This window comes from Pogona vitticeps, chromosome 2 (assembly GCF_051106095.1).
Source record: "Pogona vitticeps strain Pit_001003342236 chromosome 2, PviZW2.1, whole genome shotgun sequence".
In the NCBI taxonomy this organism is placed as follows: Eukaryota; Metazoa; Chordata; class Lepidosauria; order Squamata; family Agamidae; genus Pogona; species Pogona vitticeps.
Genome location: NC_135784.1, coordinates 17823626 through 17846830, shown reverse-complemented (window position 1 = coordinate 17846830; position 23205 = coordinate 17823626). Strand labels below are relative to the sequence as shown.

The 23205-nt window shown below is 47.0% G+C and overlaps 2 protein-coding genes across 3 annotated transcripts; both read left to right on the top strand.

The window, feature by feature from the left end:
- LOC140703950 (uncharacterized) lies at positions 1–5469 on the top strand. 2 transcript variants are annotated; one of them, XM_078388148.1, is made up of 4 exons: positions 1–556; positions 1712–1782; positions 2893–3019; positions 3229–5469. In XM_078388148.1, exons 2-4 carry the CDS (start codon positions 1720–1722, stop codon positions 4806–4808), a joined length of 1770 nt encoding a protein of 589 aa, XP_078244274.1. In that variant the 5' UTR covers positions 1–556; positions 1712–1719; the 3' UTR covers positions 4809–5469. The 2 variants fall into 2 exon arrangements, with proteins under 2 accessions (XP_078244274.1, XP_078244273.1); XM_078388147.1 differs by lacking the exon at positions 1–556 and having other exon boundaries at positions 1189–1782.
- A 3889-nt stretch (positions 5470–9358) lies between these two features.
- On the top strand, positions 9359–17183 carry LOC140703951 (uncharacterized). Its single transcript, XM_078388096.1, has 6 exons — positions 9359–9634; positions 10698–11267; positions 12156–12285; positions 13442–13512; positions 14607–14733; positions 14943–17183. The coding sequence occupies exons 2-6, from the start codon at positions 10839–10841 to the stop codon at positions 16520–16522; spliced, it is 2337 nt and encodes a 778-aa protein (XP_078244222.1). The 5' UTR covers positions 9359–9634; positions 10698–10838; the 3' UTR covers positions 16523–17183.
- The last annotated feature ends 6022 nt before the right edge of the window (positions 17184–23205 follow it).

Sequence of the window (23205 nt, the reverse complement as noted above, 5' to 3'; positions counted from 1 at the left end):
GGTTGGGAGTTTGATTCCCCCCACTGGGCCTCCTGGGAAAAGAGCCAGCCTGGGTAGCCTTGGGCCAGCGGCCCAGTCCCAGAAATAACCCCATTAAAAAGGGAATGGAAAACCACTTCTAAGTACTGTACAGTATTCTCTATCTAGAAAACCCTGGAAAGGGTGGCCATAAGTCAGAATGGACCTGACGGTACACACTTCTTATTATTACGTATACCCCAGAAATAGTCCTCCTCCCATCTGATGGGTGGCAAATTTAAAGGAGGATCTTTTAAGATGTTCTACAAGGGACTTACAGTCCTTTGATAATATCCAGAGACAGACATCCCCTGACCCCCAAATTCTACCACCAACCTTCCAGTCTTTGTCCCTTTCTCGTTCCTTTTCTGTCGTTCTTTTGGATTGAATCCTTTATTGTTCTTTCAGGGGGAAAGTCTCTCTGTGGACATTCAGCCTGATTTCTCAGTGACAGAGAAGGCAGCACAGCCGGAGAGCAGACAGGATCTTCTGCCAAGGGGGAACACGCCAGGCGGTGAAGGAGGTGCCAGTTTGCAGGGTAAAGTCAAATGTCGGCAGGGGAAAGGAAGAGGATGATCTCCCCGTCTGAAGGATGGAGGAGAAGCACGGACTGCGTTGATATCTCCCTGAGTATCTCCCCCCCATTCTATATATTGTGTTTTAATGGTTGTTTTGTGTTGACACATCACCTGCTGCCGTCCACTTTTCCCCACATGACTGTCTTTTCCAGAAAATCTTGCCTTTTCGTGAGGTGCCCAAAGGAGGACAGTCTCAATTTCAGCGTTTTTGCCTCCAGAGAGAGTTCAGGGTGGATTTGATCTTGGGCCCACTCATTTGTCTTTCCGAAAGAGAACATTGCATATGTTTCTGTGAGAATTGTATGCACCTGACGCCACGTTCTCAGCACCTCTCACATAGGAGATGGAATGTTTAATTACCAACACTTAAAGGACTTTAAACGAGAAAAGGAGTGCTTAGATTCATGGCCAGAAGGTCAAAGAGAAAAGCTCCACCGAAAGGAAATAGAAATCATATCTATGTGCCTGAAACACAAATTCAGGATAGGGAAGAATCCAAATTGTCTCATTCCGTCCAGTTGTCATTGCATCGCTGGTTGGTCTCTCCACACATTGATTCGATGAGTCTGTTTGTATCCCATGTTTGACTCAATGTGCTCAAGACCTTGCAATTTTTTTTCCTTAACAACTCAGGCCTGAGAACAACAATCCTGTAAGGTAGGTCTGGTTGTGGAAGAATAACTGAGCTGTGATCATCCCGTGGGTTTCATGGCAGTTCTGAGTTTCAGTGGCAACAAGCTCTCCTAAGTCTCAGGCCATGAGCTGGCCGTTCCCCCCTTCCTTTGCAATCTTTTGCATTTTACTGGAGTTACTTTCTAGTACGTTTTAGAAAAAAGAAGCCATGTTGATCTGTTCTACCATATCAGGTCAAGAGCAAAACAACATTAAAAATAAAGTAGACAAAAAGGGCTCAGGGACAAATCCTCAGACAAAATGTGGGCTTCCTATCTGAGTAAAAGATAGCGATTAGTTTTTAAGGTCACAGAAAAGTTTTGTCCTCGTTATTTTCTTTGTATTAGTTTTAGAATTGGTCTGAATTTCTAGTACATGTTTATAGGATTGTGATCTTTGTCTCTGTGAGAAACGGTTGCAACTGATGCCGCATTCCCATACAGGAGCTGGAATGATGCCAGTAGCAAAGACTCCGCCATCTTCCCTTCCCTCGGACGGAGTGGAACCCCATCAGGTAAGCAGAAGGGCTAAACTGCAGTCCATCCGTACAGCAAATGCTGTCATCGCATTCCTGGGAAGAATCAAGGGGGCATTTGTTCCAGTTTTGCTTGTGTCTGAACATTTCCAAAACAAAAACCATTAAGTGCTTTGTATTAGGGATTTCAGGAAATTGAGATATTAAACATGAGAGAAATGAAAACTGATGGAGTCACCCATCCAGACCCCACAGCTTTGAGTGCTTAACTTTTAAAAGTCCTTTGTATTCTTTAGTCATGCCCGTCCTGAATTTGGCTGGTCGCCCATTTTTTAAAAAAGAGTTCCTTGCTGTAACACCTATACAGTAGAGCCCCTTTATCTGCAGGATCTGTATCTCCGGATTCACTTATCCACGGTCTGAAAAATTAAAAATATTAAAAGAAAAATCCAAGCTATAAATTTTTTCCACAAGGTCAATACCAAAATTGGCCACAAGAAATAGCCAGAAACCATGCTAAAGAAAGCATTGGTTACTAAAATACAATTTGCTATAACATAATCCTTCTGAAGAAAATCAATCCTGAGTGCTCAGTGGAAGGACAGATCCTGAAACTGAGGCTCCAATACTTTGGTCATCTCATGAGAAGAGAAGACTCCCTGGAAAACCCCTGATGTTGGGAAAATGTGAGGGCAAGAGGAGAAGGGGACCACAGAGGAGGAGATGGTTGGACAGTGTCACTGAAGCAACCAACATGAATTTGACCCAACTCCGGGAGGCAGTGGAAGACAGGAGGGCCTGGCGTGCTCTGGTCCATGGGGTCACGAAGAGTCAGACACGACTTAACGACTGAACAACAACATAACATAATCCGTGTTGTTCAGCATCAGCGGGAAGCTTGGATCTGATCTCCCGTGGATATGGAGGTCCTACTGTATATCAAGAAAGTATAACATAGTTGTCTCCATGGTGAGAAAAGCAGGACCCTCCTGTATCAGATTGGTTTCTCACAAGAGTTCCCTATGGCAAGCCCAAACATGGGGCAGATAAATCCCTTTATATCTCTATCTCGCCTGATTCAGACACCTGTTTTGGAGGGTTGTATTAAAGTAGCTCTGAGCTGTGAGAAAAATATACTTTTTTCTCCAGGCTTCTGTGACCTTTGAAGAGGTGGCGGTGTGTTTCACCCAGGAGGAGTGGGCGCTGCTGGATCCTGAGCAGAGGGCCCTACAGAGGGAAGTCATGGAGGAGAATTCTAGGATGGTGACATCTCTGGGTAAGGCCTACTCTTTTCCTGGTAATTGAAAAAATTAATTCAAAAGGTGAAGAGAAATGCTGATATCAGAAAGGGGGTTATGAAAGTATGATATAGATGACAGAGGGCATCACCAGGAGCGAAGAGAGCGACACGTTGGGTGCAGATTGTCCGTTTCTGGTCATACCCAGAATTCAGTCTTGGTCTGTGCTTGTCTCTCTTCTCTGCAGATAATTTGAAGAAAACAGCCATATGTGCAAGGAGCAGCAAGTGCTTTGTGCAGAAAATGGATCTTGTCAGACATTGGCAAACACACACAAATGTTAAAAGAATTACTGGAGGGAAACCCTACAAATGCATCCTGTGTGGGAAACATTTTGCCCAAAAGATGACCCTGATCCTTCACAAGAGGACCCACATTGCAAAGAAAAGTGTCAGGGAGAAGCCACACAAATGCCAGGAGTGTGAGAAATGTCTTCCTCAAAAGACAGACTTGAAAAAGCATGAGACTCGACACAGCGGAAAGAAACCATACCAATCTGAGGAGTGCGGGAAAGGTTTTACCTGGAATCCAAACATTATGAAGCATCAGAGAGTTCATACAAGAGAGAAACCGTACAAATGCCTGAAGTGTAGCAAACATTTTTCTTGCAGTACAACCCTTTTGAGCCATCAGAGAGTCCACAGAGGAGAAAAACGATACAAATGTCAAGAATGTGGGAAATGTTTTTCTCAAAATTGGATCCTTCTGGTGCACCAGAGAGTCCACACAGGAGAAAAATCCTACAAATATAAGGAGTGTGATAAATGTTTTCCTCAGAAGACAGAGTTGGTGAAGCATAAGACTCAGCACACAGGAGAGAAACCGTACAAATGTCAGGAGTGTGAGAAGTCTTTTTCTCATAACTCAGACCTTCTGAAGCACAAAAGAGTTCATACAGGTGAGAAACCGTTCAAATGTCAGGAGTGTGAGAAGTCTTTTTCTCAGAACTCACACCTTCTGACGCACAAAAGAGTACATACAGGTGAGAAACCGTACAAATGTCAGGAGTGTGAGAAGTCTTTTTCTCAGAACTCACACCTTCTGAAGCACAAAAGAGTTCATACAGGTGAGAAACCGTACAAATGTCAGGAGTGTGAGAAGTGTTTTTCTCAGAACTCAGACCTTCTGAAGCACAAAAGAGTACACACAGTTGAGAAACCGTACAAATGTCAGGAGTGTGAGAAGTCTTTTTCTCATAACTCAGACCTTTGGAGACACAAAAGAGTTCATACCGGTGAGAAACCGTACAAATGTCAGGAGTGTGAGAAGTCTTTTTCTCATAACTCAGACCTTCTGAAGCACAAAAGAGTTCATACAGGTGAGAAACCGTACAAATGTCAGGAGTGTGAGAAGTCTTTTTCTTATAACTCAAACCTTCTGAAGCACAAAAGAGTTCATACAGGTGAGAAACCGTACAAATGTCAGGAGTGTGAGAAGTCTTTTTCTCATAACTCAAACCTTCTGAGGCACCAAAGAGTTCATACAGGTGAGAAACCGTACAAATGTAAGGATTGTGGGAAAGGTTTTACCCAGAATTCAAGCCTTGTGGTGCACCAGAGAGTCCACACAGGAGAGAAACCCTACAAATACAAGGAGTGCGGGAAATCATTTGCTTGGAATTCACAACTTATGAATCATTATGATGTCCACAAAGGAGGACACGTCAACAAGTGTCCCAAGTTTAGGAAATGTTTTGTTCTAATTTCAGATATTGTGAAGCATCGGAGAGTCCACACAGGTGAGAAACTAGAAGTGTCAGGAGTGTGAGAACTGTTTTTGTAAGAACTCCCACCTTCTGAGGCACAAAAGTGTTCATATAAGAGAGAAAATGTGCAAATGCCAGGAGTGTCAAAAAGTTTTGATCACAGTTTCCAGTTTGAGAACTTTCAAAGAATCCACATCGGAGGTCAACTTTACAAGTGTCAAGAATGTGGGAAATGTTTCATTCAGAATTCAAAGTTTCTGAAGCATCAGACTGTACACACGAGAGAGAAATCATACCGATGCCAGGTCTGTGGCAAGTGTTTTTCTCTGAGTATAAATCTTCTGATTCACCAGAGAGTCCACAAAGGAGAAAAACCATAGAAATGTAAGGAATATGGGAAATGTTTTGCACGGAAATCAGCTCTTTTGAGCCATCAGGTACTCGACAGGGGAGAGAAGCCACACAAATGCCAGAAGTGTTGGAAATTCTTTGCTCAGAGTTCACAACTTGTGAACCATAAAAGAATCAACCGAGGAAAGCAACCGTACGAGTGCCAGGAGTGTGGGAAGTCTTTTGCAAAGAACTCAAAATATTGTGACCCACTGTTAGTTAGGGTTCATATCTTGCCTCCCCTAGTTTTAAGTGAGACTCTGGAAACACTTGTGTTAAAAAATCACAACTAGTCTTTATTAGAATATATAACAATAAATCTGTTTGCCTAAACTCAGCTTCTGCGGTTTGTCTCATCTCCAACGGGACCAGCGAGGGCATCCAAATGTCCTTTGCAAAGGGGTTACAACTCAGCTCGTCTCAGGGTCCTTTCAAAAATGTATTAGTGTCCAAGCCAAAAGTCTCTAATTGCAGGTCTGGTAACGGGGTCATCTCATCTCGCACCTCCGTCTCATAAGGGTCCCCCTCTCCTCATAGAGGGGTCCATGGTCCATTAAGTACCCCTTCCTCTGCGCTTCTTCCAGACGCCATGCCCGGTGTTCTTGCTCTTCCCAGTCTACCGCCTCCTTCTCCACTCTGAACCATCTGCGCCACTCTGTGGCCTCCGACTCTCCAAAATAAGGATGCTGGAGCACCCCCTTCTCCTTCGGTAATCAGCTTCCTCCCTAGGGACCCATACCTTCTCCAGTTTCCCAGTCCAAGGGTCTTCAACACATATCATTTACCAACCCCCCCTCCCAAGTATTACGTCCATCTCTCCTTTTTCCGCCAAACCATCCCCTGTCTAGGTGGTTACTGTCAACTTTATCAGTTCCCGCTCCAATTCTCGGGTATCAACTCCCCGCTCTTTGGTCTCGATGGGCAGTGCAGGTGGGTTTCTCTGAGCCTCTTGTTCCTTTGTGAGGGAGGACGGACGACACTCCGGCCAGAGCCTTTACACCAGGGGTCTCAGACATGCGGCCTGGGGGTCATTTGCAGCCCGCCGGACAATAGTTTGTGGCCCCTGCCTTGCCTGCCCCCCCTGAAGTGCCCACGTGTCCTCTGCTGTCAAGAGTCAAAAAAAGCCTTGCCTCGCTTGCCGGCGCACTCCCAAGACAGCGCCTCTTGCACCCTCCATCCAGAACTGCAGCCTGCCAGCCAGCCCGCTTGTCTGCTGGCTGCAGTTCTGGATGGAGGGTGCAAGAGGTGCTGTTTTGGGAGAGAGCCGGTGATCGAGGCGCACTGCCAGCCCTTTCCGCCGAGTCGCAGCCAAGCGATGCCTGAGAGCAAAGCTCGCTCCTGGCCCGTCCTCGAAGAGCGCCTCCAAGCCACCAACAGCAGCTGCTGCCGCCTCTTCCAGGGAAGCGGCTCTCTGGCTCTCTTTCTCTCTCGGCTCCCCCAGCACCAGCCCGGCCAGCGCTTCCTCCTCCTTTTCGTCCTGCTTCAACTGCCTCGACTCTGGAGGCTGCCTTGGCTCGCCTCTCAAAGTTTGCTCCTCTGTCGTGGTGGGGGTACCTGCTGCTGCTGAGTGCGCCTTTTTTTGAGGGGGGCCTTCAGAGGAAGGTTGCCGGACTGCCATTTGTGTGTGTGTGTGTGCATGTGTGTATGCATGCGTGCGTACACCTGTGTAGGGCGCCCCGTTTTGTTTAATTTCGCCGGTACCGATGGGGGCTTTCCTCTTTTAGCGATTCTGTGAGGTTTTTTAAAAAATTATGTCATGCCCTCCTCCCCGCTAGGCGGTCGCCGACCTGCCCTCCCTCCTCCACTTCTTCATCCTGCTCCTGGTGCTGGTGGTGGTAGTGAAGAAGGAGCCAGAGGGGGTCGTGGCCGGCGACGAGGGCTCATGCGCCCCTCCTCCTCGGAGCCCCAGCCGGGCTAAGGAAACTCCTGGGCAGTTTCCTTGGCTCTTGCTCTGCTTGGCAGAAAATCTGATGCGGCCCAGCCTCATCCCGACTCTGCTCCAGAGGCCCCCAGGTAAATTGAGTTTGTGACCCCTGCTTTACACTCTCGCCTCACGTCTCATACCCACAAGACTTTACACACTGGAGAGAAACTATACCAGTGCCACAAAAATATGGGATATGTTTTTCTCACAATTGAAACCTTCTCGCTCACCAGAGAGTCGAGACAGGAGAAAAACCTACAAATGCGCATAGTGTGGGGAATGTTTCTCTTGGAATTCACACCTCACAAGGCACAACAAGAAAGGGATATACAGTGAATATAAAAAGCTTATACACCCCTGTTAAAATGTCAAGTGTCTGTGATGTAAAAAAAGAGACAAAGATAAATCACTTCAGAACTGTGAGCTAAACCGCAGAAGCCTTTGTGTGTTGCAGGGTCAGAAGACCAAGCAGTCGTAAGATCAAATCCACGTGACGGAGTGAGCACCCGTCGCTTGTCCCACCTCCCGCCAACCTAGCGGTTTGAAAACATGCAAATGCGAGTAGATAAATAGGGACCACCTTGGTGGGAAGGTAACAGCGTTCCGTGTCTAAGTCGCACTGGCCATGTGACCACGGAAGATTGTCTTCGGACAAAACGCTGGCTCTATGGCTTAGAAACGGGGATGAGCACCGCCTCCTAGAGGCGAACATTGCTGGACAAAAATTCTCAAGGGGAACCTTTACCTTTTATAAACTTTACAATTTGGTTCACCAACAAACTGGTATTTTTTTAGGGGGAGGGAAGTAAAAATAAAAAACTGCCACTGTGGCATTTCTGACACATCAGAGCCACATGGATATGATTGGAATCATGATGGTTCCTATCAGTACTGTAGTCAGAAAGACTCAATTTGAGCATTCGCTATAATCCACATTTTTAGCACCTGCAGGGGGCCTTGGAACTGAGCCCTGAAGATATGGGGCTCCTTGTGCATGCATTTACTGCCGCACAAATGCAGTTGGAGTGGTTCAACTTCCTGCTTATGTGATTGGCCGCATGTAGCATTTGGCATACACACAAACACACAGACACAAACACAGACAAACACACACACACACAATCACAAAAAGCAGCACTAGCATCTCCAGACTCCCTTCAGTTTTAAAGTCTTTGCTCAGGAAGACTCCTTCCTGATATGAAGGCAGGTAGCGGTGATCAACAATCTGGCAGTAAGTCCAAAAACAAACAAACAAAAACATTGTGTGGTTGTATGGTTCTATTTTGAAATAACACCAGTTAATAGGAAAAGTAGACCGCGGCCAGGAGAACTCATTAGCTTTGTTTATTATCACTTGTCATATTTTACAAACCACTGACCAGAATGAGGAAATTGTGCATTGTAGCTCTTCAGAAGGCGCCCTAGAGAGAGCATAAAGGGCAGTGATGCTACAACTCCCAGGGAACAGAGCGCCAGCTTCCTTTTTTTGTACATTAACAACAGGAAGTAACGTCCATGAGAGCCATGTAAACTCGGAGATAGGCCTTGGTCCAGGTGAGTGAAATGTCGATATCTTTAAGTGTGGGTCTGTGGGCTGGAACCCTCAGAATTCTGTCTCAGGGTCAGATTCCAGATTAGGCATCCTTCAGTCTTGAGACACTAGGGTGACGTGCTCTGTATGGAGGACTTGGAACAGTATCTAGTGTGGCTGAGGAGGTCAATTCGAGTGTGACAAACCCTTCCACAATGAAGACAAATATAGCCTGTCCCCTGTCCAGCTCCCTGATTTTGCTGCTTTCAGTGAGTATGGCCAAAAAATGCCCTGTTTCTGTCACCTTCAATTCATCCACACGAATCGTTGCACGTTCACCCACTCTTCAGTTCATTGGCTCCTTCGTCGTACCGCTCTAACAGTTAGGGAATTTTTTCCTGATATTCATCCTAAATCTGGGCTCCTGTAGCTTGAGCCCATCATCACGCATCCTGCACTCTGGGATGTTAGAGAACAGATCATAGGATCAGAGAATCGTCATAGGGTTGGAAGGGACCTTCGAGGTCTTCTAGTCCAACCCCCTGCCCAAGGCAGGAGACCTCCAGCCATCCCAGACAGATGGCTGTCCAATCCATTCCCTTCCCCTGCAGGGCCACACATTTTAGCTGGATATTCCTGGCCTTTTCCTCCTAGTGATATACATCAGGGGCACCGTGGAAGTTACGAGATCAACACAAGAGGCAAAGGTCTTGGCTGGAAAAGTAACCCGAGGGTGGGAAGCAGGAGAGAAAGAGAGAGACAGATGCTTCCCGACGGATCCTGCTGTCAAAACTTCTCCCAGGGCTGCTGAGGAGACAAATCCAGGCCGGACTCTGCCCTTCACCTCCGAGCTCAGGCGGCAGATTGGAGGGGTCGGCGCTTCCCTTGCCAGGAGCCTGGCTTGGCCTCAGTCACATGATAGGAAGTGGGAGACAAGAGTGGCAGCCAAGAGCAAAGGAGTCTGAGGGGAGGGAGATGATGGAAGATTGAAAGGGAGGGTTCAAAGGCCCAGACCTCCCCCTGGAAATGGGAGAGGAGATCAGGTGAGATTCAGGGGTGGCTCCAGATTTTGGGTTTTTTGTTTCGGAGTGGTTGGAGGGGGGGGAGATTTTTGGGCGGGAAATCTGGGCAGGTCCCGATCTTCGACCTCAAAGAGACTCCATTAAAGTCAGATTGTAATGCATTACAATGGAAGGTTCTAGAATCTAGGTGCATTGTGGCAAGATCGAGTGAACCGGCCAGGCAACCCAAGGGTTAAGTGCAGGGAATTGGGATTTCTCGAGGGGAAGGCAACCTGGGATGGGGGTTGGAAGTCTCCCAAGACCAAGGCTTCTCCCTCCCAAATAATCCCCTCGTGTGTCTCCTCTCAGTTCCTCTGGAGGGGAAAAGGGGAGCCAGCTTCTCCCAAGGGTGCCTAGGCTCCAGTCAGGGACGTGGGGAGCCCATTTCCCTTTTGCCACTCAATGCACTTCGGGGGGGGGAGATGGGGAGTCTCCCCAAGGATTTGGGGTCGGGGGATCCTGGAGGAGGTGAATAGGCAGCGAGAGAGGATCTCTTCCCCTCCTCCAGATTGGCCCCCAAAGTTTGGTTTCCTGATGCAAAGCCTTGCAGCCCCCCCCCCTCGGCCGACCACACGACCACCGACAGAAGCTGGCTTGGTTGTCCGTTGACGGGGAAGAGGAGCCCAAAAATAGGATTTTCCCGGGGCTCTTCCTCCTCCTAAGCTATAAAGTCAGTTCTGACATTTGATGACCCTTTTCATGGTTTTCTAAGCGGAGTACACACAGAAGTGGTGACCCCTTCCCTTCTTCTGGGGACACTCTGGGATTGTGTTGATCCCCCAAAGCTACCCAGGCTGGCTCGACTCGCAGGAGGCACAGAGGGGGAATCGAACTCCCAACTTATGGCTCCCCTGCCAAGCGTCTGACTCACTGAGATGTCCAGACAGCTCTTTCTCTTAGCTCAGAGACCCCCTAAATTAAGACCAATGTTATCACGGTTAGGTGTAAGAGAGGTGCACTGAGCACTCAGCAGGAGATGGAGGAAGAGGAGAGGGGAGCTGTGGCTGGCGGCTTTTGTCATTTCCAACTTTTTTCTTTCTTCTAGAATGTAATGATCATCATTAGCAGAAAAAATGTCCTGCCTTTGCAGCCTGTGAAGAATGTCATCTGATAAAGACAATCTTTACTCACAGAGAGAGAGAGAGAGAGAGAGAGAGAGAAGGAAGGACCCCTTTGATTCCCCTAAATGGCTTTCTTAGAACATAAACCAGCAATTGAGGAGCAGACGTTCGTTGGCCTTGATCGAGGAATTGCTTCTGATGTCCTCATGGCTGAGAGTAGTGCCAGATTCCTGGAGAAATCATTGCGGAAAATCTTGGAGGAGGATGTTGTCAGCTCAGATATACAACTCCAGAGCTTCAGGCGGTTCTCCTACAAGGAAGCGGAAGGGCCCCGAGAAGCTTGCAGCCGACTCCACGGTCTCTGCCGTCAGTGGCTGAAGCCAGAAAGACACACCAAGGCTCAGATCCTGGACCTGGTGATCCTGGAGCAGTTCCTGGCCATCCTTCCCCTGGAGATGTCCATCTGGGTGAGGGAATGTGGAGCGGAGACCAGTTCCCAGGCGGTGGCCCTGGCCGAAGGCTTCCTCCTGAGTCAGGCAGAAGAGGAGCAGGAGGTGAGAGGATTCCCACTTGGGGCTCTTAAGACGGGTCACCTCCATCCCTGTGGCCCCTTCCTCTGCCCCACAGCCCCTCCTGAGGCCCCTCGTGCTGCCATGGCCCCCAAGCTTCTACGGTTCTGCCTAGCTTTGGTGCACCGCCTCTTCTCTTTGGAAGCAAAGTCTCCACAGGAAGCATGGATCTTGGTTCAGAGTAGAAAAACCTCTGTGGAAAGCTTGATCCTCCTTTAAAACAAGCCACCCTTGTTATTTTTTCTGTAAGAAAATTCCAGATTTCTCTTTCTGCCCCAGAGACACCACCAAAGGAGACGGTGAGGTTTCTGATGGGATTGGAGGTGGTGGCTCTCTACCTCTTCCTACACTCCAGAAGTCCTCCATCTTTTATCTAATGGATGAGGGATCCAGTGCAGGGACTGGGTGGGTAGCTCAGTGGCTGAGGTCCCTGGCTGCAGAGCCAGAGGTTGGGAGTTTGATTCCCCCCACTGGGCCTCCTGGGAAAAGAGCCAGCCTGGATAGCCTTGGGCCAGCGGCCCAGTCCCAGAAATAACCCCATTAAAAAGGGAATGGAATACCACTTCTAAGTACTGTACAGTATTCTCTACCTAGAAAACCCTGGAAAGGGTGGCCATAAGTCAGAATGGACCTGACGGTACACACTTCTTATTATTACATATACCCCAGAAATAGTCCTCCTGCCATCTGATGGGTGGCAAATTTAAAGGAGGATCTTTTAAGATGTTCTACAAGGGACTTACAGTCCTTTGATAATATCCAGAGACAGACATCCCCTGACCCCCAAATTCTACCACCAACCTTCCAGTCTTTGTCCCTTTCTCGTTCCTTTTCTGTCGTTCTTTTGGATTGAATCCTTCGTTGTTCTTTCAGGGGGAAAGTCTCTCTGTGGACATTCAGCCTGATTTCTCAGTGACAGAGAAGGCAGCACAGCCGGAGAGCAGACAGGATCTTCTGCCAAGGGGGAACACGCCAGGCGGTGAAGGAGGTGCCAGTTTGCAGGGTAAAGTCAAATGCCAGCAGGGGAAAGGAAGAGGATGATCTCCCCGTCTGAAGGATGGAGGAGAAGCACGGACTGCGTTGATATCTCCCTGAGTATCTCCCCCCCCATTCTATATATTGTGTTTTAATGGTTGTTTTGTGTTGACACATCACCTGCTGCCGTCCACTTTTCCCCACATGGCTGTCTTTTCCAGAAAATCTTGCCTTTTCGTGAGGTGCCCAAAGGAGGACAGTCTCAATTTCAGCGTTTTTGCCTCCAGAGAGAGTTCAGGGTGGATTTGATCTTGGGCCCACTCATTTGTCTTTCCGGAAGAGAACATTGCATATGTTTCTGTGAGAATTGTATGCACCTGACGCCACGTTCTCAGCATCTCTCACTTAGGAGATGGAATGTTTAATTACCAACACTTAAAGGACTTTAAACGAGAAAAGGAGTGCTTAGATTCATGGCCAGAAAGTCAAAGAGAAAAGCTCCACCGAAAGGAAATAGAAATCATATCTATGTGCCTGAAACACAAATTCAGGATAGGGAAGAATCCAAATTGTCTCATTCCGTCCAGTTGTCATTGCATCGCTGGTTGGTCTCTCCACACATTGATTCGATGATTCTGTTTGTATCCCATGTTTGACTCAATGTGCTCAAGACCTTGCAATTTTTTTTCCTTAACAACTCAGGCCTGAGAACAACAATCCTGTGAGGTAGGTCTGGTTGTGGAAGAATAACTGAGCTGTGATCGTCCCGTGGGTTTCATGGCAGTTCTCAGTTTCAGTGGCAACAAGCTCTCCTAAGTCTCAGGCTAAGTGCTGGCCGTTCCCCCCTTCCTTTGCAATCTTTTGCATTTTACTGGAGTTACTTTCTAGTACGTTTTAGAAAAAAGAAGCCGTGTTGATCTGTTCTACCATATCAGGTCAAAAGCAAAACAACATTAAAAATAAAGTAGATAAAAAGGGCTCAGGGACAAATCCTCAGACAAAATGTGGGCTTCCTCTCTGAGTAAAAGATAGCGATTAGTTTTTAAGGTCACAGAAAAGTTTTGTCCTCGTTATTTTCTTTGTATTAGTTTTAGAATTGGTCTGAATTTCTAGTACATGTTTATAGGATTGTGATCTTTGTCTCTGTGAGAAACGGTTGCAACTGATGCCGCATTCCCATACAGGAGCTGGAATGATGCCAGTAGCAAAGACTCCGCCATCTTCCCTTCCCTCGGATGGAGAGGAACCCCATCAGGTAAGCAGAAGGGCTAAACTGCAGTCCATCCGTACAGCAAATGCTCTCATCGCATTCCTGGGAAGAATCAAGGGGGCATTTGTTCCAGTTTTGCTTGTGTCCGAATATTTCCAAAACAAAAACCATTAAGTGCTTTGTATTTGGGATTTCAGGAAATTGAGATATTAAACATGAGAGAAATGAAAACTGATGGAGTCACCCATCCAGACCCCACAGCTTTGAGTGCTTAACTCTTAAAAGTGCTTTGTATTCTTTAGTCATGCCCGTCCTGAATTTGGCTGGTCGCCTATTTTTTTAAAAAGAGTTCCTTGCTGTAACACCTATACAGTAGAGCCCCTTTATCTGCAGGATCTGTATCGCCAGATTCACTTATCCACGGTCTGAAAAATTAAAAATATTAAAAGAAAAATCCAAGCTATAAATTTTTTCCACAAGGTCAGTACCAAAATTGGCCACAAGAGATAGCCAGAAACCATGCTACAGAAAGCATTCGCTATTAAAATACAATTTGATACAACATAATCCTTCTGAAGAAAATCAATCCTGAGTGCTCAGTGGAAGGACAGATCCTGAAGCTGAGGCTCCAATACTTTGGTCATCTCATGAGAAGAGAAGACTCCCTGCAAAACCCCTGATGTTGGGAAAATGTGAGGGGACCACAGAGGACGAGATGGTTGGACAGTGTCATCAGCTACCAAAATGAATTTGATCCAACTCCGGGAGGCAGTGGAAGACAGGAGGGCCTGGTGTGCTCTGGTCCATGGGGTCACGAAGAGTCAGACACGACTTAACGACTGAACAACAACATAGCATAATCCGTGTTGTTCAGCATCTGTGGGAAGCTTGGATCTGATCTCCCTTGGATATGGAGGTCCTAATGTATATCAAGAATGTATAACATAGTTGTCTCCATGGTGAGAAAAGCAGGACCCTCCTGTATCAGATTGGTTTCTCACAATAGTTCCCTATGGCAAGCCCAAACATGGGGCAGAGAAATCCCTTTATATCTCTATCTCACCTGATTCAGACACCTGTTTTGGAGGGTTGTATTAAAGTAGCTCTGAGCTGTGAGAAAAATATACTTTTTTCTCCAGGCTTCTGTGACCTTTGAAGAGGTGGCGGTGTGTTTCACCCAGGAGGAGTGGGCGCTGCTGGATCCTGACCAGAGGGCCCTACAGAGGGAAGTCATGGAGGAGAATTCTAGGATGGTGACATCTCTGGGTAAGGCCTACTCTTTTCCTGGAAATTGAAAAAAATAATTCAAAAGGTGAAGAGAAATGCTGATATCAGAAAGGGGGTTATGAAAGTATGATATAGATGACAGAGGGCATCACCAGGAGCGAAGAGAGCGACACGTTGGGTGCTGATTGTCCGTTTCTGGTCATACCCAGAATTCAGTCTTGGTCTGTGCTTGTCTCTCTTCTCTGCAGAGAATTTGAAGAAAAGAGCCATATGTGCAAAGAGCAGCAAGTGCTTTGGGCAGAAAATGGATCTTGTCAGACATTGGCAAACACACACAAATGTTAAAAGAATTACTGGAGGGAAACCCTACAAATGCATCCTGTGTGGGAAACATTTTGCCCAAAAGATGACCCTGATCCTTCACAAGAGGACCCACATTGCAAAGAAAAGTGTCAGGGAGAAGCTACACAAATGCCAGGAGTGTGAGAAATGTCTTCCTCAAAAGACAGACTTGAAAAAGCATGAGAGTCGGCACAGCGGAGAGAAACCATACCAATCTGAGGAGTGCGGGAAAGGTTTTACCTGGAATCCAAACGTTATGAAGCATCAGAGAGTTCATACAAGAGAGAAACCGTACAAATGCCTGAAGTGTAGCAAACATTTTTCTTGCAGTACAACCCTTTTGAGCCATCAGAGAGTCCACAGAGGAGAAAAACGATACAAATGTCAAGAATGTGGGAAATGTTTTTCTCAAAATTGGATCCTTCTGGTGCACCAGAGAGTCCACACAGGAGAAAAACCCTACAAATATAAGGAGTGTGATAAATGTTTTCCTCAGAAGACAGAGTTGGTGAAGCATAAGACTCAGCGCACAGGAGAGAAACCGTACAAATGTCAGGAGTGTGAGAAGTCTTTTTCTCAGAACTCACACCTTCTGAAGCACAAAAGAGTTCATACAGGTGAGAAACCGATCAAATGTCAGGAGTGTGAGAAGTCTTTTTCTCAGAACTCACACCTTCTGACGCACAAAAGAGTACATACAGGTGAGAAACCGTACAAATGTCAGGAGTGTGAGAAGTCTTTTTCTCAGAACTCACACCTTCTGAAGCACAAAAGAGTTCATACAGGTGAGAAACCGTACAAATGTCAGGAGTGTGAGAAGTCTTTTTCTCAGAACTCACACCTTCTGAAGCACAAAAGAGTTCATACAGGTGAGAAACCGTACAAATGTCAGGAGTGTGAGAAGTCTTTTTCTCATAACTCAGACCTTCTGAGGCACAAAAGAGTTCATACCGGTGAGAAACCGTACAAATGTCAGGAGTGTGAGAAGTCTTTTTCTCATAACTCAGACCTTCTGAAGCACAAAAGAGTTCATACAGGTGAGAAACCGTACAAATGTCAGGAGTGTGAGAAGTCTTTTTCTCATAACTCAAACCTTCGGAGGCACAAAAGAGTTCATACAGGTGAGAAACCGTACAAATGTCAGGAGTGTGAAAAGTGGTTTTCTCGTAACTCAGTCCTTCTGAGGCACAAAAGAGTTCATTCTGGAGAAAAACCCTACAAATGTAAGGATTGTGGGAAAGGTTTTACCCAGAATTCAAGCCTTGTGGTGCACCAGAGAGTCCACACAGGAGAGAAACCCTACAAATACAAGGAGTGCGGGAAATCATTTGCTTGGAATTCACAACTTATGAATCATTATGATGTCCACAAAGGACGATACGTCGACAAGTGTCCCAAGTTTAGGAAATGTTTTGTTCTAATTTCAGATATTGTGAAGCATCGGAGAGTCCACACAGGTGAGAAACTAGAAGTGTCAGGAGTGTGAGAACTGTTTTTGTAAGAACTCCCACCTTCTGAGGCACAAAAGTGTTCATATAAGAGAGAAAATGTGCAAATGCCGGGAGTGTCAAAAAGTTTTGATCACAGTTCCCAGTTTGAGAACTTTCAAAGAATCCACATCGGAGCTCAACTTTACAAGTGTCAAGAATGTGGGAAATGTTTCATTCAGAATTCAAAGTTTCTGAAGCATCAGACTGTACACACGAGAGAGAAATCATACCGATGCCAGGTCTGTGGCAAGTGTTTTTCTCTGAGTATAAATCTTCTGATTCACCAGAGAGTCCACAAAGGAGAAAAACCATAGAAATGTAAGGAATATGGGAAATGTTTTGCACGGAAATCAGCTCTTTTGAGCCATCAGGTACTCGACAGGGGAGAGAAGCCACACAAATGCCAGAAGTGTGGGAAATTCTTTGCTCAGAGTTCACAACTTGTGAACCATAAAAGAATCAATCGAGGAAAGCAACCGTACGAGTGCCAGGAGTGTGGGAAGTCTTTTGCAAAGAACTCAAAATATTGCAACCCACTGTTAGTTAGGGTTCATATCTTGCCTCCCCTAGTTTTAAGTGAGACTCTGGAAACACTTGTGTTAAAAAATCACAACTAGTCTTTATTAGAATATATAACAATAAATCTGTTTGCCTAAACTCAGCTTCTGCGGTTTGTCTCATCTCCAACGGGACCAGCGAGGGCATCCAAATGTCCTTTGCAAAGGGGTTACAACTCAACTCGTTCCAACCTTTCAAAAACGGATTAGTGTTGTCCAAGCCAAAAGTCTCTAATTGCAGGTCTGGTAACGGGGTCATCTCATCTCGCACCTCCGTCTCATAAGGGTCCCCGTCTCCTCATAGAGGGGTCCATGGTCCATTAAGTACCCCTTCCTCTGGGCTTCTTCCAGATGCCATGATCGGCGTTCTCGCTCTTCCCGGTCTACTGCTTCCTTCTGCTCTCTGAGCCCTCAGCGCCACTCTCTGGCCTCCGACTCTCCAAAATAAGGACGCTGCAGCACCCCCGTCTCCTTCGGTAATCAGCTTCCTCCCTAGGGACCCATACCTTCTCCAGGTTCCCAGTTCAAGGGCCTTCAACCCATATCATTTACCTCCCACCCACCCCCAAGTATTACGTCCATCTCTCCTTTTCCCGCCAAACCATCCCCTGTCTAGGTGGCTACTGTCAACTTTATCAGTTCCCGCTCCAATTCTCGGGTATCAACTCCCCGCTGTTTGGTCTCGATGGGCGGTGCAGGTGGGTTTCTCTGAGCCTCTTGTTCCTTTGTGACGGAGGACGACACTCCGGCCAGAGCCTTTACACCAGGGGTCTCAGACATGTGGACCGGGGGCCATTTGCAGTCCGCCGGACAATAGTTTGTGGCCCCCACCTTGCCTGCCCCCCCGAAGTGCCCACGCGTCCTCTGCTGTCAAGAGTCAAAAAAAGCCTTGCCTCGCTTGCCGGCGCACTCCCAAGACAGCGCCTCTTGCACCCTCCATCAGGAACTGCAGCCTGCCAGCCAGCCCGCTTATCTGCTGACTGCAGTTCTGGATGGAGGGTGCAAGAGGTGCTGTTTTGGGAGAGAGCCGGTGAGCGAGGTGCACTGCCAGCCCTTTCCCCCGAGTCGCCGCCAAGCGATGCCTGAGAGCGGAGCTCGCTCCTGGCCCGTCCTCGAAGAGCGCCTCCAAGCCACCAACAGCAGCTGCTGCCGCCTCTTCCAGGGAAGCAGCTGTCTGGCTCTCTTTCTCTCTCGGCTCCCCCAGCACCAGCCCGGCCAGCGCTTCCTCCTCCTTTTCGTCCTGCTTCAACCGCCTCGACTCTGGAGGCTGCCTGGGCTTGCCTCTTAAAGTTTGCTCCTCTGTCGTGGTGGGGGTACCTGTTGCTGCTGAGTGCGCCTTTTTTTGAGGGGGGCCTTCAGAGGAAGGTTGCCAGACTGCCATGTGTGTGTGTGTGTGTGTGCATGTGTGTATGCATGCGTGTGTACACCTGTGTAGGGCACCCCGTTCTGTTTAATTTCGCCGGTACCAATGGGGGCTTTCCTCCTTTGGCGATTCTGTGAGGTTTTTTAAAAAATTATGTCATGCCCTCCTCCCCGCTAGGCGGTCGCCGACCTGCCCTCCCTCCTCCACTTCTTCATCCTGCTGCTGGTGCTGGTGGTGGTAGTGAAGAAGGAGCCAGAGGGGGTCGTGGCCGGCGACGAGGGCTCATGCGCCCCTCCTCCTCGGAGCCCCAGCCGGGCTAAGGAAACTCCTGGGCAGTTTCCTCGGCTCTTGTTCTGCTTGGCAGAAAATCTGATGCGGCCCAGCCTCATCCAGACTCTGCTCCAGCGGCCGCCAGGTAAATTGAGTTTGAGACCCCTGCTTTACACTCACGTCTCACACCCACAAGAATTTACACACTGGAGAAAAAGTATACCAGTGCCACAAAAATGTGGGATAATGTATGTTTTTCTCAAATTTGAAACCTTCTAATTCACCAGAGATTCCACACAGGAGAAAAACCTTAGAAATGTGCATAGTGTGGGAAATGATTCTCTTGGAATTCACACCTCACAAGGCACAGAGATATACAGTGGATACAAAAAGTTTACACACCCCTGTTAAAATGTCAAGTGTCTGTGATGTAAAAAAATGTGACAAAGATAAATCACTTCAGAACTCTGTCCACCTTTAATGAAACGAATGAACTTTACAACTCGGTTCACCAACAAACTGGTATTTTTTACGGGAAGGAGAGTAAAAATAAAAAACTATGCCACGAGTGTGGGAAATGGCATGTTTGAAGGCAGCATTTCAGACACATCAGAGCCACGTGGATATGATTGGAATCATGATGGTTCCTATCAGTACTGTAGTCAGAAAGACTCAATTTGAGCATTCGCTATAATCCACATTTTTTAGCACCTGCAGGGGGCCTTCAAAGTGATCCTTGAAGTTATGGGGCTCCTTCTGCATGCATTCACAGCCGCACAAATGCAGTTGGAGTGCTTCAACTTCGTATTTATGTGTCTGTCTTCATGGAGCATTTGGCACAAACACACAGACAGACACACACACACAAAAACACAAAAAGCAGCACTAGTATCTCCAGACTCCCTTCAGTTTTAAAGACTTTGCTCAGGAAAACTCCTTCCTGATATGATGGCAGTAGCGGTGATCAATAATCTTGCAGTGACAAAAAAAAAATCCAAACAAACAAAAACATTTTGCGGTTTTATGGTTGTATTTTGAGAAAACACCAGTTAATAGGAAAAGTAGACCGCGGCCAGGAGAGAACTCATTAGCCTGGGTTATTATCACTTGTCATATTTTACAAACCACTGACCAGAATGAGGAAATTGTGCATTGTAGTTCTTCAGAAGGCGCCCTAGAGAGAGCATAAAGGGCAGTGATGCTACAACTCCCAGTGAACAGAGCGCCCGCTTCCTTTTTTTGTACATTAACAACAGGAAGTAACGTCCAAGAGAGCCATGTAACCTCAGAGATAGGCCTTGGTCCAGGTGAGTTAAATGTCGATATCTTTAAGTGTGGGTCTGTGGGCTGGAACCCTCAGAATTCTGTCTCAGGGTCAGATTCCAGATTAGGCATCCTTCAGTCTTGAGAGACTAGGGTAACGTGCTCTGTATGGAGGACTTGGAACAGTGTCTAGTGTGGCTGAGAAGGCCAATTCGAGAGGGACAATCCCTTACACACAGAAGACAAATATAGTCCGTCTCCTGTCCAGCTCCCTGATTTTGCTGCTTTCGGGACTGCCTCTTCGCCTCAGCCTGCTGGACAAGGGTCTCATCAAAATGGGAGAGGCTGTGATGCAATGCTCCAGGCTGAACGCTCAGATGTCAGGGTTTCCCATCTGTTGAGGTCCATTCCTAAGGCCTTCAGATCCTGCTTGCAGAGTATTTCAGGGTATCCTTGGGGGATTCTGGGATTTAGAAGGGGGGGAAAGCCCCAGTAAACTTGGAGGATACATCCCTAATGATCAGTTTCTTATTTATTTATTTATTTATTTATTTATTTATTTATTTATTTATTTATTTATTTATTTATTTATTTATTTATTTATTTATTTATTTATTTATTTATTATTTGATTTATATCCCGCCCATCTGGTATATTTATACCACTCTGAGCGGCTTCCTGGAGACCTTAATAAAAATGTTATGTATTTTAAAAATGCTTCCTCCTGAAGAGGAAGCGGAGGCAGGAGGGAGCTGTGCTTGGGGGCCATTTTAGTTGGTGTGATCTTTTCTGGTAGGCTGACCCTTTGACCGCATGGTCTGAGGGGGCGTGGCTTTGCCTTTAAATTAGTGCCAGCAGAAGCTCTCATTCTATTTTTTACTCTAATCTGCTAAATGGGATAGCCAAATAGCATTTCACACACCTGGTGGCAGGAATGTTTCAGGAGTAGGGTCATACTTCCACACTATTAGGGAGCAGAGCGGGTAGGTGGGACTCGTCAGCCATGTAAGGCAGCCCATCTAAGAGAAGGAAAACTCTGATTTCAAACCTCCACTGCCTTGTGGCTATATCCACTGATGGAAAAGGCTTCAGGAGATAACCTCGAGGCAAAATCTGGAGCCGGAGTCCCGTAGAGAGTTCGTGTTGTTCTGCCAACTCCTGCGACGTCGCTGGAACCAGTTGTATTGGCTCTTGCCTCTCCATTGGACTATTTCAGTGACGTGGAGAGGGGGGATTTGCTGCTTGGGTAACAGCCTATCCTCCATATTATTCCACCCAGGCTTCGTGCTCTGGAGAGGACACTCCAGCTTTGCATACAGTGTCGAAATAACACAGGAACTAGCAGTTACTGGTTATACGTTTTGCTCGATTGGCATAGAGCATGATGCCAGGGGCTACTTCTGATGGTGGGAGAGCCGAAAAACAGATCAATAACCCTGCACCATGCAACAATCAGAAGAAAACATCTGCCCTAAAGCTGGGAACCTGGAATGTTCAGACAATGACCCCTGGCTTTTCTGACAACCTGCAGGAAATAGACGACGTGCGCAAGACAGCTGTTATTGACATTGAACTGAGTAGACTGCGGATGGACATTGTTGCCCTGCAAGAGACGAGATTGCCAGACATGGGATCTGTCAAGGAAAAAAAACTTCTCATTCTTCTGGCAGGGAAAACCATTGAACGAGACCAGGGAATATGGTGTTGGCTTTGCGGTCAGAAATACTCTGCTGATCCATTGTTCCACCTACTGTGGGGAGTGAAAGAATCCTGTCTCTGCAGCTCCAGTCATCAGCGGGACTGGTCACCCTCATTAGTGCATATGCACCAACACTGTCATCCACAACAGAAGTCAAAGACAAATTCTATGATGATTTGGCAGCTGCTATCAAAAAAGTCCCTGAGAGAGAGCCGCTGTTCATTCTCGGAGACTTTAACGCTAGAGTTGGTGCTGATCACAACTCTTGGCCCACCTGCCTAGGCCGTTTTGGCATTGGGAAGATGAATGAAAATGGCCAACGCTTGCTGGAGTTTTGCTGTTATTATGGTCTTTGTGTCACCAACACGTTCTTTAATACAAAGCCTCAACACAAAGTTTCCTGGAGACATCCAAGATCGAAGCATTGGCATCAGCTTGATTTGATCCTCACTAGATGTTCTAGCCTATCTAGTATTACGATCACACGCAGTTACCAGAGTGCTGATTGTGATACTGATCATTCCCTGGTATGTAGCAGAATAAAACTGCAAACAAAGAGATTGTATCACACTAAAAAGGAAGGAAGGCCACGAATAGATATCAACAAGATTCACAATCAAAGAAAAGTGGAGGAATTTGCCCAAGCGCTTCAGGAAACCCTTCCAGGCCCGGCTGATGCGAATGCACCTGAACGATGGGAACACTTCAAGAACGCTGTTTATAACACTGCCCTGTCCACATTTGGCAAGAAGACCAAAAAGACGGCTGACTGGTTCGAAGCCCATTCGGAGGAGCTGATTCCAGCCATCGAGGATAAGAGGAGAGCTCTAGCAGCATACAAAGCCTGTCCTAGTGAGTACAACTTGCAGGCTCTTCGAGCTGCTTGTAGCCAAGTCCAACAGACTGCCAGGAGATGTTCAAATGATTATTGGCTTCAGCTCTGCTCTCAGATACAGATAGCAGCGGACACAGGTAACATCAAGGGAATGTACGACGGTATCAAGCAGGCTTTAGGTCCAATACAGAAGAAATCTGCTCCCTTGAAGTCTACTACAGGCGTGATCATCCAGGACCGAGCACAGCAGATGGAACGCTGGGTGCAGCACTACTCCGAGCTATATTCTAAAGAGAATGTAGTAACGGAAGAGGCACTAAATAACATTGAGTGCCTGCCTCTCTTGGAAGAGCTGGACAGTGAACCAACTTTAGCAGAAATAAAAGTGGCCTTGGATTCCCTTGCCTCTGGCAAGGCACCTGGAAAGGACAACATCCCCGTTGAAGTTTTGAAGTGCTGTAAAGAGATCATCACCACTGAGCTGTATGAACTCTTTTGTCTTTGCTGGAGAGAAGGTGGAGTACCACAGGACATGAAGGACGCAAACATCGTCACATTGTATAAGAACAAAGGCGACAGGGGTGACTGCAATAACTACCGTGGTATCTCTCTTCTCAGCGTGGTAGGGAAGCTGCTGGCCCGTGTTGTGCTGAAGAGACTTCAGGTGCTTGCAGACAGAGTGTATCCAGAAT